Here is a 13,413-nt window from a genome sequence, read left to right as displayed (position 1 = left end):
AAAAAAATAGAAAGATAAATTAGAACATTGTATAACTGGAGAGAATCTTAGAGATCACATAATTTCAAGTTTTCATTTTTTGCATGAGATGCTGAGGACCAGAGAGGTTAGACAACCTGGCCAAGTTTACATGGTTGTCAACTGGTTGAGTCAGAATTAAAATGGAAGTCTCCAAATTGCAAATTCAAAGTTTATTTTTATTATCCCATGTGGATGGGTTGCTGGGTGGGTGTGTACATGTATAAATAAGTCAAAGAAATGTCCTCTAATTCTTGCCCCTCTTTGACTGGAACACCAGAGGCTTCCAAGAGTGACTGAACTAAGATCTCTTGTCATTTAGGGAAAGTGATAGTTTTAAGAGGCCTGACAGTGTTTGGAGACTGGGCCTCATGCTTGCCTTCTATTTCCCTCATGTTTAAGGAAAATGCTTTGCAGGGGCCCCTGGATAGCTCAGTCGCTTAAGCGTCCGACTCTTGGTTTAGGCTCAGGTCATGATCTCAGAGTGGTGAGATCGACCTCCACATTGGACTCCATGCGCAACACTGCCGGGGTCCAGCCTCGGCAGGTCCAGGTGTCCCCGAAGGAGGGGCAGTGTCCGCGAGAGGAATGAGAGAGCCACACAGCGAGTTCTGGTCAGTAGTCAGGCATCTCCCTCTTTATTCTGATTTTAGAGCTTCTTATATAGGCCGTTTACTTGGGGTGGGGGTTACATTCGTGCAAAGGACATCAAAGGACTCAAGCACTCATCAGATAATTTCTCTGTGTTCAGCTCATGTTATTCTAGTTAAGCTATAATGGGTACACACTGGCGCCAGGGATGGGGGACAGGGTCTTGCTTCTTGAGTAATCATGTCCCTCAGAAAGCCATGGGAAGTAGCACAAATATGTGCTTTTTGGTAACTTATTCTGGGGCCTGCAGGAAAACAAGATATTAGGTTAATGGAAAACGAGATGCTATCTGGAGGAACTAAGTATATAGGAGAGAAGTAGGAACGAGAAGGCGTTTCCTTTGCAGGAGGCAGGGTGTATTTTAATGGCTCGGCTTGTGAGAGCCTTGGACAGACATCAGCCTAGGGAGGAAAGAAACCGTCTATCGCAGGACGCATCTGAAGTTCTCCTATGTCCTAGGTACAGAATAATTTACCTCCTTTAAGTTGCTCCGGCCCACAAGCCTGAGAGATGTTTGTGGCAGATTAGCAAGGAGCTCTTTATTTGAGAGACATACGGGGATCAGAGGAAAAGGCAAGAGACTTACCAGATCATGCTTACCTGCGGAGCTATCTGGCCCTTGGCAGCCTTCGGTGGGGGGGGGGCACCCCGCCCTCGGCAGGATTAGGCCTGCATCAGTTCAAACCTTAACCTAGTGGGGCAATGCCCTTGACCAGGCTTCATGGCTCCTAAACACAATACGGAGTCTGCTTGAGATTCTCTCCCTTTTCTTTGGCCCTTCCCCCTGCTCTCTTTCTCTCTCTCTCTCAAATAAATAAGTAAAATCTTAAAGAAAAAGAAAAATGCTTTCCAGGGACCAGAATGCTGTGTCGGACCCTTGCTGTGCAGCGATGCCACAGTTTGTGGATGGGCGAGCCTCCTGGGTTCTTGTCTTACTTGCTGCCCAAGAAGCAGGCTTTGTGACCGTCTCATGTCCACCAGGCATGTGCTTTGAGCTGTTTCTCCAGTGAAGCTGGAAGTCTCCCTGTGGCAGTCACACACTCTAGCAGATGGCAGATATAGAATAGCTGTGAACAAAAATAGCAAGGAAAACTGGTCCCAGAGCCGAGCCAGACTATTCTCATCGCGCTTTGAAGAGCTGAGATAATGGTTGTTTTCTCCTCTTGTTTAAAGCCTTTTGCTACTAGACGGTTCATACTCTTTCCAGTTCGTTTGAATTCATTTTAATGAGGTTCTATGACAATTGTGCCTCTCTTTCTTCCTGACTGGATGTCAGGCCCCTTAAAGTTCCGTGAAATATTTGCTCATCCTGATGCCTCCTCAGGAGGCCTCTGCCAGCAGAATTTTAAAAGCAGAGAGTCTTTAAATGCCTTATCGTTCTGAATATAAGCTTCTTGTTTAAAGAACTGTCACATAACCTCCTATTTAAAAAACAAACCAAACCTAAGACTCCACCTGTCAGCACGAAGAGAAACACAAGACAGAAAGTCTTAACCAGAGAGCAATTTCATTCATTCGACAAATACTTATTGAGCATCTGCTATGTTCTAGGGATTGTTCCAGACTCAGGGGATATAGTGGCTAACCCAACGGACTACAATCCCAGCCCTTACAGAGATTATGTCCTAGTGGAAGGAGACAGATAATGACAAATGAGTAAAACATATGCTATACCAGATAGTCTTAAGTGCTGTGGTGAGGAAATGAGATAGGCAGTAGGGGCCATGGGGCCATTTTGAAAAGGATGGTCAGGAAAGGCCTTGCTGACAAGGTGGGGTTTGAGCCAAGACCATGCTCTCCATGGTAGTGAGGCCTATGGATCCCGGATGGCATGATTCTTCTCGCTCTTCACTCTTGGGCTCTGAGATGGTGTGTGTTTGTCCACAGTAGTTTGTGAAATTTTTAATAAACTGTTATGTATAATTAGGAATCAGGGGGGTGTCACTAGAAGTTAGTTGGGAGAAAAACAATTATGACCTGTTATTCCCCCCTTACTTTTTTAAAAACAGCAACTACTATTTATTGAGTGTTTCCTATGTGCCAGGCAATGTGCTAAGCATTTTATATTAATCAATCAATTAATTTATTATGAATATGCATATCAACATATTACTAATACATTATTGTGCATTGCTCATACGTCATTATTATAACAGTCCTGGAAGGTATTTGTTCGTTTGTTCAACAAATATCCATTGGCAGGCCTTACCCGGGGTCCTGGGGATATGGCAGCCAACAAAAGAAAGTCCCTATTCTCATGTATCTTAGCTAATAGGGAGTGATAGACAATAAACATACGACTACATAGAATGTCAGACGGTAAAACATGCTGTGGAGAACAAAGGAACAAGTGAAAAGCATAGGGAATGGGACGTAGGGAAGATGGAGGAGGGAGGACACACTACTGTGTGGCACACTGTCTCATTTTTAGGGCTGATTCCAAACGCCACACTGGGTCATACAGCATAATGGTTATAAGCCCAGTTTCTGGAATTACAGAGATCCGGATTTGACTCTAGATTTTCCCACTGACAAGTGATGTGACCTTCAAACAAGTTATCTCTGAGCCTCAGTCTCCTTATCTGTAAAATAAGGATAATGACGCTTCCTAGGATTGTTGGGAGGATTACATCAAATGACATGATCCACATAAAGCACCAAGCACAGTGCCTGGCACAAAGCAGATGCTCTGAATTTATTATTTGCCTTCTTCATTGACCTCCTACATGGATATTTAATTTCATGTAAAATACCACGATGATGACTGCCACCATAGAAAAGCCATTAACCCCCCCCCAGAAAAAACCACCCCAGCTTGGCAATAGAGAATCCACCTGTGCTGGGTACAGGAAATTGGCCAGGTAACTTGTTAAACCTATGCTATTGCTTCCTTCTAGAAACAAAAATAGAAGGCCCTTGGGACACATATGGCAATAGCTTTTATTTTTGTTTTTGTTTTTGTTTTTTTTCTGCATGGAATTAATGTGACAGGGAAGACAAGCCCTGTTATGGGATGAAGCAGCAGGACCAGAAGTGGATCTAAGCTGTCCAGCAAGTTCAGAACTGGACGACACAGCTCTTCAACTCTGCAGGCGGGGTTGGGGGTTACGGAGCCAGCAACCGCTCGGGTAGGGTCTGTCCCGTGGCTCTACCCTTTGCCGTTTTGCAGGTTTCTGCACCAGAGGAGAGGCCTCAGGTGGCTAGAATGGCCCTGCTGTGTATGTCTTGCAGAGGGGAGGGTGCGTCTTCGGAACCAGACGAGGCTTTAGAGGTCGGAGGTTGGTACCCTCAGCTGTGCCCTGCTGGTCTCCTTTTCTGTGCCCGAGAGGGAGCTGGGGCAGCTGCGGACCAAAGGAGCCATAGCAGGGTGTGAATCCAAGTCCATTTTGTCAGCTGCTACCTGAGAGCTCGAAATCCCCATGTGGGACTCTCATAAGGGCCTGAGCTGGAGCGTCCAGGAAGTTGGACGCTTGAGGCCTAACCTGAGATGGGCCCCTCCTGCAGGGTGTGGTCAGGAGGCAGAAACCACAGAGGGATGTGACTAGAGAAGGGAAGAGGAAGAGCCCGTAATTGGGTAATTGGGTATCAGACTGTTCCCAGGCAACAGAAAGGTCTCTGAAGGAGTGCTAAGGCAGATGGAGGTAGGAATTACAAAAATCTAGAAGCTTGGAGGAGGCTTCCTGCAGAACTGAAACTCAGACCTCTGACCATGAGGCTGCCCAGCTGGTGCTGGCATCTCTGAAGGGCAGCCCCGAGGCTGCTCGTGCGTGTGCGGCATCCCTGCAGTTGGGATCCGGTTGTTGCTACGAGCAGAGACTGGTGCGGGGGGCCAGGGGTGGGGGTTGCTGGGGCAGCTTAGGTGACACCAAGAGGAACGGGAGGCAGACAGGAAGGAGGGTGTCTCTCTTCCCTCCTTCAGCAGCACCATCTCCCTCTACTGCCACCCCCCTTGGCAGAGCCAAGCGGAGAGCACCCCGCTGATCAGAAATGTGGCCTGCAGAGCCCCGGTCTCAGCATCGGGGAAGTGGGGTTGACGGCTGACACGTGATGGCTTAGTAAGTGGCATTCATGGCACCATAAGCTCCAGTAGAGGAAGGCAAGCAGCAACGGGCATGGTGGCTTTCTGAGCCTGGAAGCGGGGGGCTCAGCTTCCTGCCTTTGGAGCAGAAGAGGAAATGCAGGAGCCAGGGAACTGAGCATGGCCATCTGCCTTCCACACCTACTAGTGGAACACAGCCCCGGAAAGCATTGTGGGCTTACCGAGTAGGATCGCAACTCCTCCCCGCGGGAGTGGGGCGAGATCCCGGCAAGGGACTGGACTGAAGCCAGGCCAAGAGAGGACAGGGGGCTTCCATCACCCACCTGCCCGCGTGGGGGAGGAGTAGAAGTGGTAATGTATGTATCGTGTGTATCTTAGTGCCAGGCGCATAGAGGCATTCCATAAAGGCTGGCTCTTACTATTCAAAGAAAGGAGAGGCACATAGGGAAAGATGTAACCGGCTATGGTGGAGAGAGTTCAGAGTAGGGACTCAGAAGACCCGAATCCATACTAGGATTGGAGCAAGACACTTGCCTCTCTGAACCTCAAGTTTCCTTGTGTGTAACATAGAGACGATACTCGTAGGGGCTAAATCTCTCCTAGCAGCCCCTTTGCATGTGGTAGCTATTTCGTTCCATTATTAATGATAGAAATAGTGCATAGTAAGCCTGATTATTTCTTATCGGCGGTGCCGACCCTGAGTAGAAGTGCCTCACTATGTAGATGAAGAAACAGATGCAGCAGAAGGTCGGTACCTCTGCAGAGGTTAAGTGAGACGTGGCTTCCATTTGGTGCTGCGCATTTCTGCTTCTGGGCTAAGTGATCTTACACTACACTACACTACACTACACTAAGTAGTGTCTCAGCTTCTTGGTGTGGTGAGGACTGTGGAAATGAACCCATGGCCTGGCCCTCAGGAAGTGCTCAGTAAATAGCCCTGGGACAGTTCCTTTGTGCTTGAGGAACAGAGAGCGCCCCTGAGGTGAGGGTTCCTGGTCATGACAGCGGCTGTCCCATAGAACAGACCTTGCGGGTGAGCCCAGGCTCTCCGTAATGATATGGGGTGAAGACTTGAGATTTTGAACCTTCCAGCGATTTGCTTGGCGATATCGAACAAGTCACTCTTATTTCTTCTTTCTGTGGTGTTCCCCTATAAAGATCATGATACTTGACCTTATTGTGTCTACTTCCTGGTGTCTTCTGGAAGATGAATAACGAAATGAGTGTCTCTGGAACCAGAGAGTCTTGGAGAAACTCATCAATAAAAACCCTCAGATGAGTAGTATATCTCACATACCACAGTAGTATTAAGCCAAGGATACTGGGACTGGAGGCTAGAATTCTGCTTTTAGAATTCAAATTGTTCTTGTTATAGTCAACTCTTAATTTCTATGTGCTAACTGGGAAAAATTATAGCATGAATAAAAGAAGCCAGCTGGTGTTGATTGCTCTTCGCTCTAAAACTTGTGGAAGGCATAAGAGACTATATTTTAAATCTCATTATCTCTCACCTGATCGCTTTCTTCAAAGCCATGAAGCTCCAGGATGATTCAAAGGCTCAGAGCCCCAGAAGAGAGTCAGCGTGCTGAATAATCCACAAACAAGACAGCACTTATCACTATAGTAGCCATTAGCTTAGCCATTTATTAACCGGGCGTGGGGATGAACTCTTCTCCTGTAGTAGCTCATTTCATCCTTACTGTAAGGGCTCTGAAGGAGCGAGGTGTCTTCATCTATCCATCTGTCTTTTCTTATTTGAATCTCAGGTACAGAAGCTGGAGTGAATCATACTTCTCCAATTCATTGTACATTGTCATTGCCGGTCTGTGCGAGACCCTTTCTTATGTTGGCTAATTAATTTGCTTGTTCCTTTTTACCCACGTGCACTATATTCATTCACCACTCCCCCCATAAATAACCGATCTATCTGTTTAATGTCTTTTCCTTTGTATATATCTTAGGAAATCTATATTTTGGCTTTGTGTATGTGTGTTTTAAGTTTATATAGAATGACATCATGTTACATTTCACTGTCCCTAACTAAAACTGTTCTCACTGAAGCACTATATATATTTTTTTAAGATTTTATTTATTTATTTGACAGACAGAGATCACAAGTAGGTAGAAGGCAGGCGGAGAGAGAGCAGGAAGCAGGCTCCCCGCCAAGCAGAGAGCCCAATGTGGGGCTCGATCCCAGGACCCTGGGACCATGACCTGAGCCGAAGGCAGAGGCTTTAACCCACTGAGCCACCCAGGTGCCCCTGAAGCACTATATTTTTAAGCCCCATCCATGTTGCTATGGGTTTCTTTAATCTATTGCTTCCAGTTGTGGTCTAGTAGGTCATGGTGCGCGCCCACCATGGTTACACATTCTGTTTTCCAGCCATGGCGAGCCAGGCTGCGTTGGTGTCAGACTCCCTGCTGCCACAAGCAAAGGAACTTTGTGTCCCCATATGCCTCCCTTATGGGCTGTGTGAGGATTGCTTTGGGGTATATAGTGAAGAATGGAATTGCTCCTTCATAGGACATGGAATGTGAATATGCCTGAGTAGGGCCAGGGGTAGGTGCTGTTATTTTCCCCATTTTACAGGTGAGGACACTGAGGCTTTGAGAGTTTTGGTAACTTACCAGAGTCACACAGACAGTAATTAGCATGGCTGGGATTCATATTGAGAACTTCTTGCCCCCAAAACTCTACTGTTCTTTTTTCCCCCCTAAGAGAGAATACGTGCAAGCAGGAGGGCGTGGGGGCCAGGGTTGCACAGAGGGTGGGAGAATCCCAGGCCAACTCTCTACTGAGCACAGAGCCTGACTCAGGGCTTGATCCCACGACCCTGAGATCATGACCTGAGCCAAAATCAAGAGTCGGACCCTCAACCGACTTAACCACACAGGTGCCCCCCAGAAACTCTACTGTTAACGGCTATGACATCATTATTCTCCGAGTATTCAGGACTTGAGGACATTTTACAAAAACATAAAGGTAAATCCCATTGTAGTGTGTATGTTCTTAGAACCTAGGAATCCAGGTGGACTGATTTTTTCTGAAGCCTCTACTTCCCTGTCCCATAGCTGCATAGTAACTGGTTTCCTCTGGTTTTCATATTCCGTGGGGCTGCAGCGCTAAAAGCCGCGTTGGTCATCCAGAACTGGTACCGTGGTTACAGTGCTCGGTTGAAGGCCAGACAACGCTATGCCCTCACCATCTTCCAGTCCATCGAATATGCTGATGAACAAGGCCAATTGCAGGTCTGTTTTGCCCGCTCATCTCTTCTTCCGGTAAAATGCTTCTCTTCACCCCTCACAAGTGAGAAAAGGAAAGTCTGGGTCCATTTTAAGCTGAGGAACCTTGGTGAAAACTTTAGTAGAGGGTGACATTGTCTCGGAAGTGGCTGAGGAGAGAGAGTAGGATTTGGGAAGAGCATGGTATTTTTCATTTCTGAAGTTTACATTTTGAAGGGGGCTGCCAGATGTCTCGTTAACTAATAAAAAATGGTCTTATTCTGTTCTTGGGCACCTGTCCCAGGAGGAAGTAAAGTTGTTTCTTTATGAAGGGAAAAATATCTGAAGGAGTTAAAATATGAAAGCATTTCCTGAGAGCAAACCGGTGAGAGTTCTAGAAGAAAATATAGATGGATGAGGAAGGCCTTTTTCAAGCTTGCAAAAATGGTATAATAAATCGAGCTTTAATGCTTCCTAGTGGAAAAGAAGTCCCTTTTAGCCATTAAGGGGTGGGAGGCTACGTGACATCCTGTGCCTCTGGGGAGGTGCTGCCCACCAGCTGAGGGAGGACACAAGGGAGGAGGGAGGCAGGCAGAGGCTGGGAGAGGGCGCCAACAGTATTTACCACAGTGGCTATTTGGGGATCATTCACTGACTAATGTATTTTTATTTTGTCCAGCTATCCAACTTCTTTTCCTTCATGTTGGAAAACTACACACAAATACATGAAAAAGACCCAGGTAAGTAAAACGCTTAGTCTTTTGAAAAGCAGTCATTAAATATTGAATTATCCTCATCAAGGGATGTGAAGTCTGAAGATGGGAGGACACTGAGAAATTAAAAAGATGCCCACCTGTCTTGTCTTCGTGACACCAAACGTGAATCAGTTCAGGTGGCTTTTTTCTCTGATTGTTGTTTATTAAATTTGACTAATTTCGTCACTTTCACAAAGCTGAATTAGATTTCATTCAATGTTAATTTGTTGAACACCTCTGAACCACAACCTGTTGATGTACCATAGCAGCTTTAGTAAAGAGGATCGTGTTTTTTATCCCCAGAATTTTCATACCGAGAGATCAAAATATCTTGAGTATCTCGTGAAACAAATCTGGGGGTACATGGTAGATTGAACACAGTTCTCTGTTTTCAGCAGAGCTAGCTGTCTCTCTATCATTTATTCCATCATTCTGAAATGACTAAGTAAATCATCTCACAGACAGACAATGTAGGCATGGTTCAAAATGATTTTGAAATTATAGTTATTCCCAAGGCATACGTTTCTTCTGCAAAATCAAGATGACTGTTGTTATCTTCAAGGTAGATGCTAGGCTTAAAAACTTATTTTTCTTAAATTTGGGCCAGCCATTTTTTGTTCTAATTGAAAGTATATGGCACCTAAGAACTCCTTTGAAATCATCCAGCGAGCACCCTTCACAGTGGCAAAGGAATGGTGTTTTAATGGCATGCTTGGAGCTGAGCGCATATGTATGAAACTAATTAAAGCATTTAATGATCTGTAGAAGCTTTCTAAATGGTAGAATAGCCAAACCTGAGGAGTGGGGAGTGGGAGGAAGTGGGGATTTTGCCATTTTCTTTCTTTTAGATAATTGCAATTTGAAAATAGTTGTTTGTGCTTCGTGTTCTTTGGCAAAATAGTTCTGAGAGGAAATATAATGATGATGAAATGAAGCAGCACTCTTTTTGCTAATGACCTAATATTTCGATCTGGGCTGTGTGCATCAGAATCACTTATGGAGATTCATAGTCCACAGATGGCTGGGTTCCAGCCCAGAGACATTTATTCAGGCTCTGTATTTTAAAGAATCTGCATGTCAAAAAATTCTGTAGGTGATTTAAAAATATTAAAAAATTTTATCCAAGAAGGGGACGGTCATTTAATCTTATGTAAACTTTTCTTCAAGTATAACATACATCAAAGCACACAAATTGTAAGTACAGGACTCAATAATTTTCTTGAAGTAAGCATGCCCTTGTAACCCACACCCAAAATGAGAAAGAAAATGTTACAAATTTACCAAAACATATCCATTTTATTGTTTATGGACATTTGGACTGTTTTCAGTTTGTGTAATTTGAATGGTACTGTTATGCACCTTCTTGTACATGTCCTTTTTGGTGAACATATATATCTTTTTTTGCTATATTCTCATTTCCGGTTATCTATTGCTGCATGGCAAATCACCCCCAAATTCAGTGGCTTAAAAACAACAGCCATTTTATTGCTCGTGGTTCTGTGGATTGGGCATTTGAACTGGTCTCAGTGGGGATGGCTTGTCTTAATTCCATTTGGTGTCAGTTGGGCTCACTCAACTTGGCTGGGCGGGGTAGGGAGGCCTAGATGCTTCTATTTACCTGTCTGGGACTGGTGTTGGCTATGAACTTGGATATCTCAGTTCTCCTCATGTAGCCTCTCTGTCCAGCAGGATATCCCAGACTTCTTTACATGGTAGCTGGATCCCAAGAGAATAAAGGCAGAAGCTACAAGGCCTCTTAGGGCCTATTCTCTGGAACTCACATAAAATTGGTTCTGCCATATTTTTTGGGTCAAAGCAAGTTACAAGGGCAACCACAGATTCACAAGGGTTAGGAAAACTCCATCTCTTGTGTTGTGTTGTAAAGGGATGTGGATACAAAGGGACTTGATTCCCTGGGGTCATTATTACAAAGATTATAATAAAGATGTACCATGATCCCGGAGTGGAAGTTTGGGGTACAAGGCATGCGCGTGTTCAGCTTCATTAGATACTGACAAACCTTCTTACAAAATTGTTGTACCAAGTTATACTCCCACTGGTGGGTGAGAGTTCCAGTGTTCTCTATCCTCTTCAACACTTAGAGCTATCAACCCTTTTCATTTTAGCCATTCTGCCCGGTGTGTAGTAGTATCCCATTTCTGCTTGAGTTTGTTTTTCCCTGGTGAGCGCGGAAGTTGGTCACCTTTTTGTTTGTGCGGCGGCCCTGTGAACATCCTGTTTGGTGAAGGGCCTATTCCGGTCTCCTGCCATCCTCTTACTTGGTTAGCTGCTCTCTTCTTACCAATTTTTAAGAGTGCTCGAAGTATTCTACATAGGAGAATATGAGTTTTTGTTAGATAAACATATTGCAAATATCTTCTCTTAGTCTTTGGCTTTTACCTCCCTGATCTTTAAATGCTGTCTTTTGATGATAACAGACATTCTTGATTTTAATGTAGTATAATTTTTTTCCTTTTATGGTTAGTACTTTCTGCATCTTGTTTGAGAAATCCTTGCCTGATAGGAGTGTGTGTGTGTGTGTGTGTGCGCGTGTGTGTGCGCGTGCGCCCAAAAATAAATACAGGAGAAACCTATAGGATAAACCAGAAACTAATGACCTTGTTTACCTACAGGGGATGTGTGGATAGGTGGGAAGAGGGGACAAAGAAAGAATGGGAGAATGGAGTTGCGCAGAGGGCTGGGGGTGGATAACACTCCTCTGAATGTACCTTTTTGTTTTGATTTTTAGAACCATGATAATGTTTCACATCCATTAAAAAAAATTATTACAAACAGGAAAAGAATGTGAGTGTATATTTCCGAAATAGAATACATACAGTGACAAATGAATTTAACTGTATTACAAATAACAGAATCATCTGATGGGTTTCAGGAAGAAACAAACTAACCTAAGTAACATTGGAAAATAGGGCTTTGCCTATCATGAGCATTGATGATGCTTCATTTATATTTTATCCTGTGTGGGGTTTGTTTGAGCTTCTGTGGTATCTAGGTTAATATTTTCCATCAGGTATAGGAAGTTTTTACCCATTAATTATTTAAAATATCTTTCAAGTCTAAATATCTTTTTCTTTGTGAATCCCTGCTTTTAGACTTAGAAGGCTTTGAAATATTTAAAATGTGGATCGCTGTGCCTGGATTTCTAGATTTTTTTATGGTTTGACTTTTAAAAATTTCAACACTTCATAAATTTGGGATTTTTTATATTAAACCAAAAAAGGAAGTCTTGATGCCTCGTCATTAAAAGCAATTAAAGAACACGGCTAAAAAGAAAATGTCCAAGTAGTTAACCAGTTTTTCCCACCATGTTTATGTATTGTGGGATTATGTATGTATTATGAAAAAATAATGTATCTTTTCACATGGTTTGTAGTGTCTCCTTTATCATGTATTCATTTAAAAATATGTATTAGGGCGTATTTCTAGGCTTCTATTCTCTTACATATCTATTATAGAGTCCTAGAATCTTACTGATTTGATTGTTGTGTGTAACAGAAAAATTAATTTATAGGTTACTTCTGTAGGTGGATTTTGTTTCATATTTTTTTCCAGCTTTACTGAAATATAGTTGACATATAACATTGTTGAAGTTCAAGGTATACAGTGTGGTGATTTCATATATGTATATATTAGGAAATGGTTACCACAACAAGGTTGGTTAACACAACCATCACCTCATAGTTACAAGTCCTTTAGGTGTGGTGAGCACTTTAAAATTGTATTCTCCTTGCAACTTTGGAGCATACAATTAGAGTAGTGTTGACCAGGGTCACCGTGCTGTACATTGCCGTAGGTCGCTCTCTGATGGCCTTCCTTGGTGGGAAGATTCCACACAACCATCACCCAGTTTGGCAGAAGCGCCAGGACCCCTAAACATGGTATATTTTGGGACCAGAAGGTCACTTAACATTTCTAGATTTCAGAGCTGGACTCATGGTTTTTTTTTTTTTTTTTTTTTTAAAGATTTTATTTATTTATTTGACAGAGAGAGACCACAAGTAGACGGAGAGAAAGGCAGAGAGAGAGAGAGAGAGGGAAGCAGGCTTCCTGCCGAGCAGAGAGCCCGATGTGGGACTCGATCCCAGGACCCTGAGATCATGACCCGAGCCGAAGGCAGCGGCTTAACCCACTGAGCCACCCAGGCGCCCCTGGACTCATGGTTTTAACTCTGAAGCACAGGGTTAGTCCAGACATCCTGAGTTCCATAAGAGGGAGAGGACCTGGCAACCATTCATTTCTGTGCACTACTACTCTGTTGCTGAAACCAGTTCACAGGACTTGATGGGGAGATTCCACACATCCATCCCATAAGATAGAAAGCCAAACCTACTGTACATGTTTAAACAGAGGCTGGTGGAAGTGGGGAGTGGGATGGAGTGGGTGCAACTGTTGTTTTGACAACTCTTTCTGCTTCATATATCAGCCAAAATGTCCTCTAAGACCCAGGTATTTTATATTTTTTGTGCCTATCATCAGTACATTATTTTCGCCATGATATCTCTCCAGTGATTATTGGTAGTATTTAACAAGCCTTTGATTTATATCTATTTGTATTGTGCTACTATTGAACAATAGCATGAATGAACTTATTATTATTGCTAATTTTTTTAAATGTTTGCCATGTGCCATGTCTTTTAAGTGCTTTAGATATTTCATTTAGTCTTCATGACAAACCACTGATATTGGTATTGTTATCATCCCCTTTTG

General features: G+C 43.7%; 1 protein-coding gene across 4 annotated transcripts in view; it reads left to right on the top strand.

The window, feature by feature from the left end:
- The window catches only part of PPEF1 (protein phosphatase with EF-hand domain 1), a 134,318-nt gene that overhangs the window by 47,122 nt on the left and 73,783 nt on the right, over positions 1-13,413 (top strand). For all 4 annotated transcript variants that reach the window (XM_047716630.1, XM_047716631.1, XM_047716628.1 and 1 more), the window contains 2 exons: positions 7,830-7,957; positions 8,610-8,670. In XM_047716630.1, coding sequence (XP_047572586.1) covers positions 7,830-7,957; positions 8,610-8,670 — 189 coding nt within the window. The remainder of the gene's footprint in view (positions 1-7,829; positions 7,958-8,609; positions 8,671-13,413) is intronic.

The sequence above is a fragment of the Lutra lutra genome, chromosome X (genome assembly GCF_902655055.1).
Source record: "Lutra lutra chromosome X, mLutLut1.2, whole genome shotgun sequence".
Lineage (NCBI taxonomy): Eukaryota > Metazoa > Chordata > Mammalia > Carnivora > Mustelidae > Lutra > Lutra lutra.
Note: the sequence above shows the minus strand (reverse complement) of the source record. Positions and strands in the feature narration are given on the sequence as shown.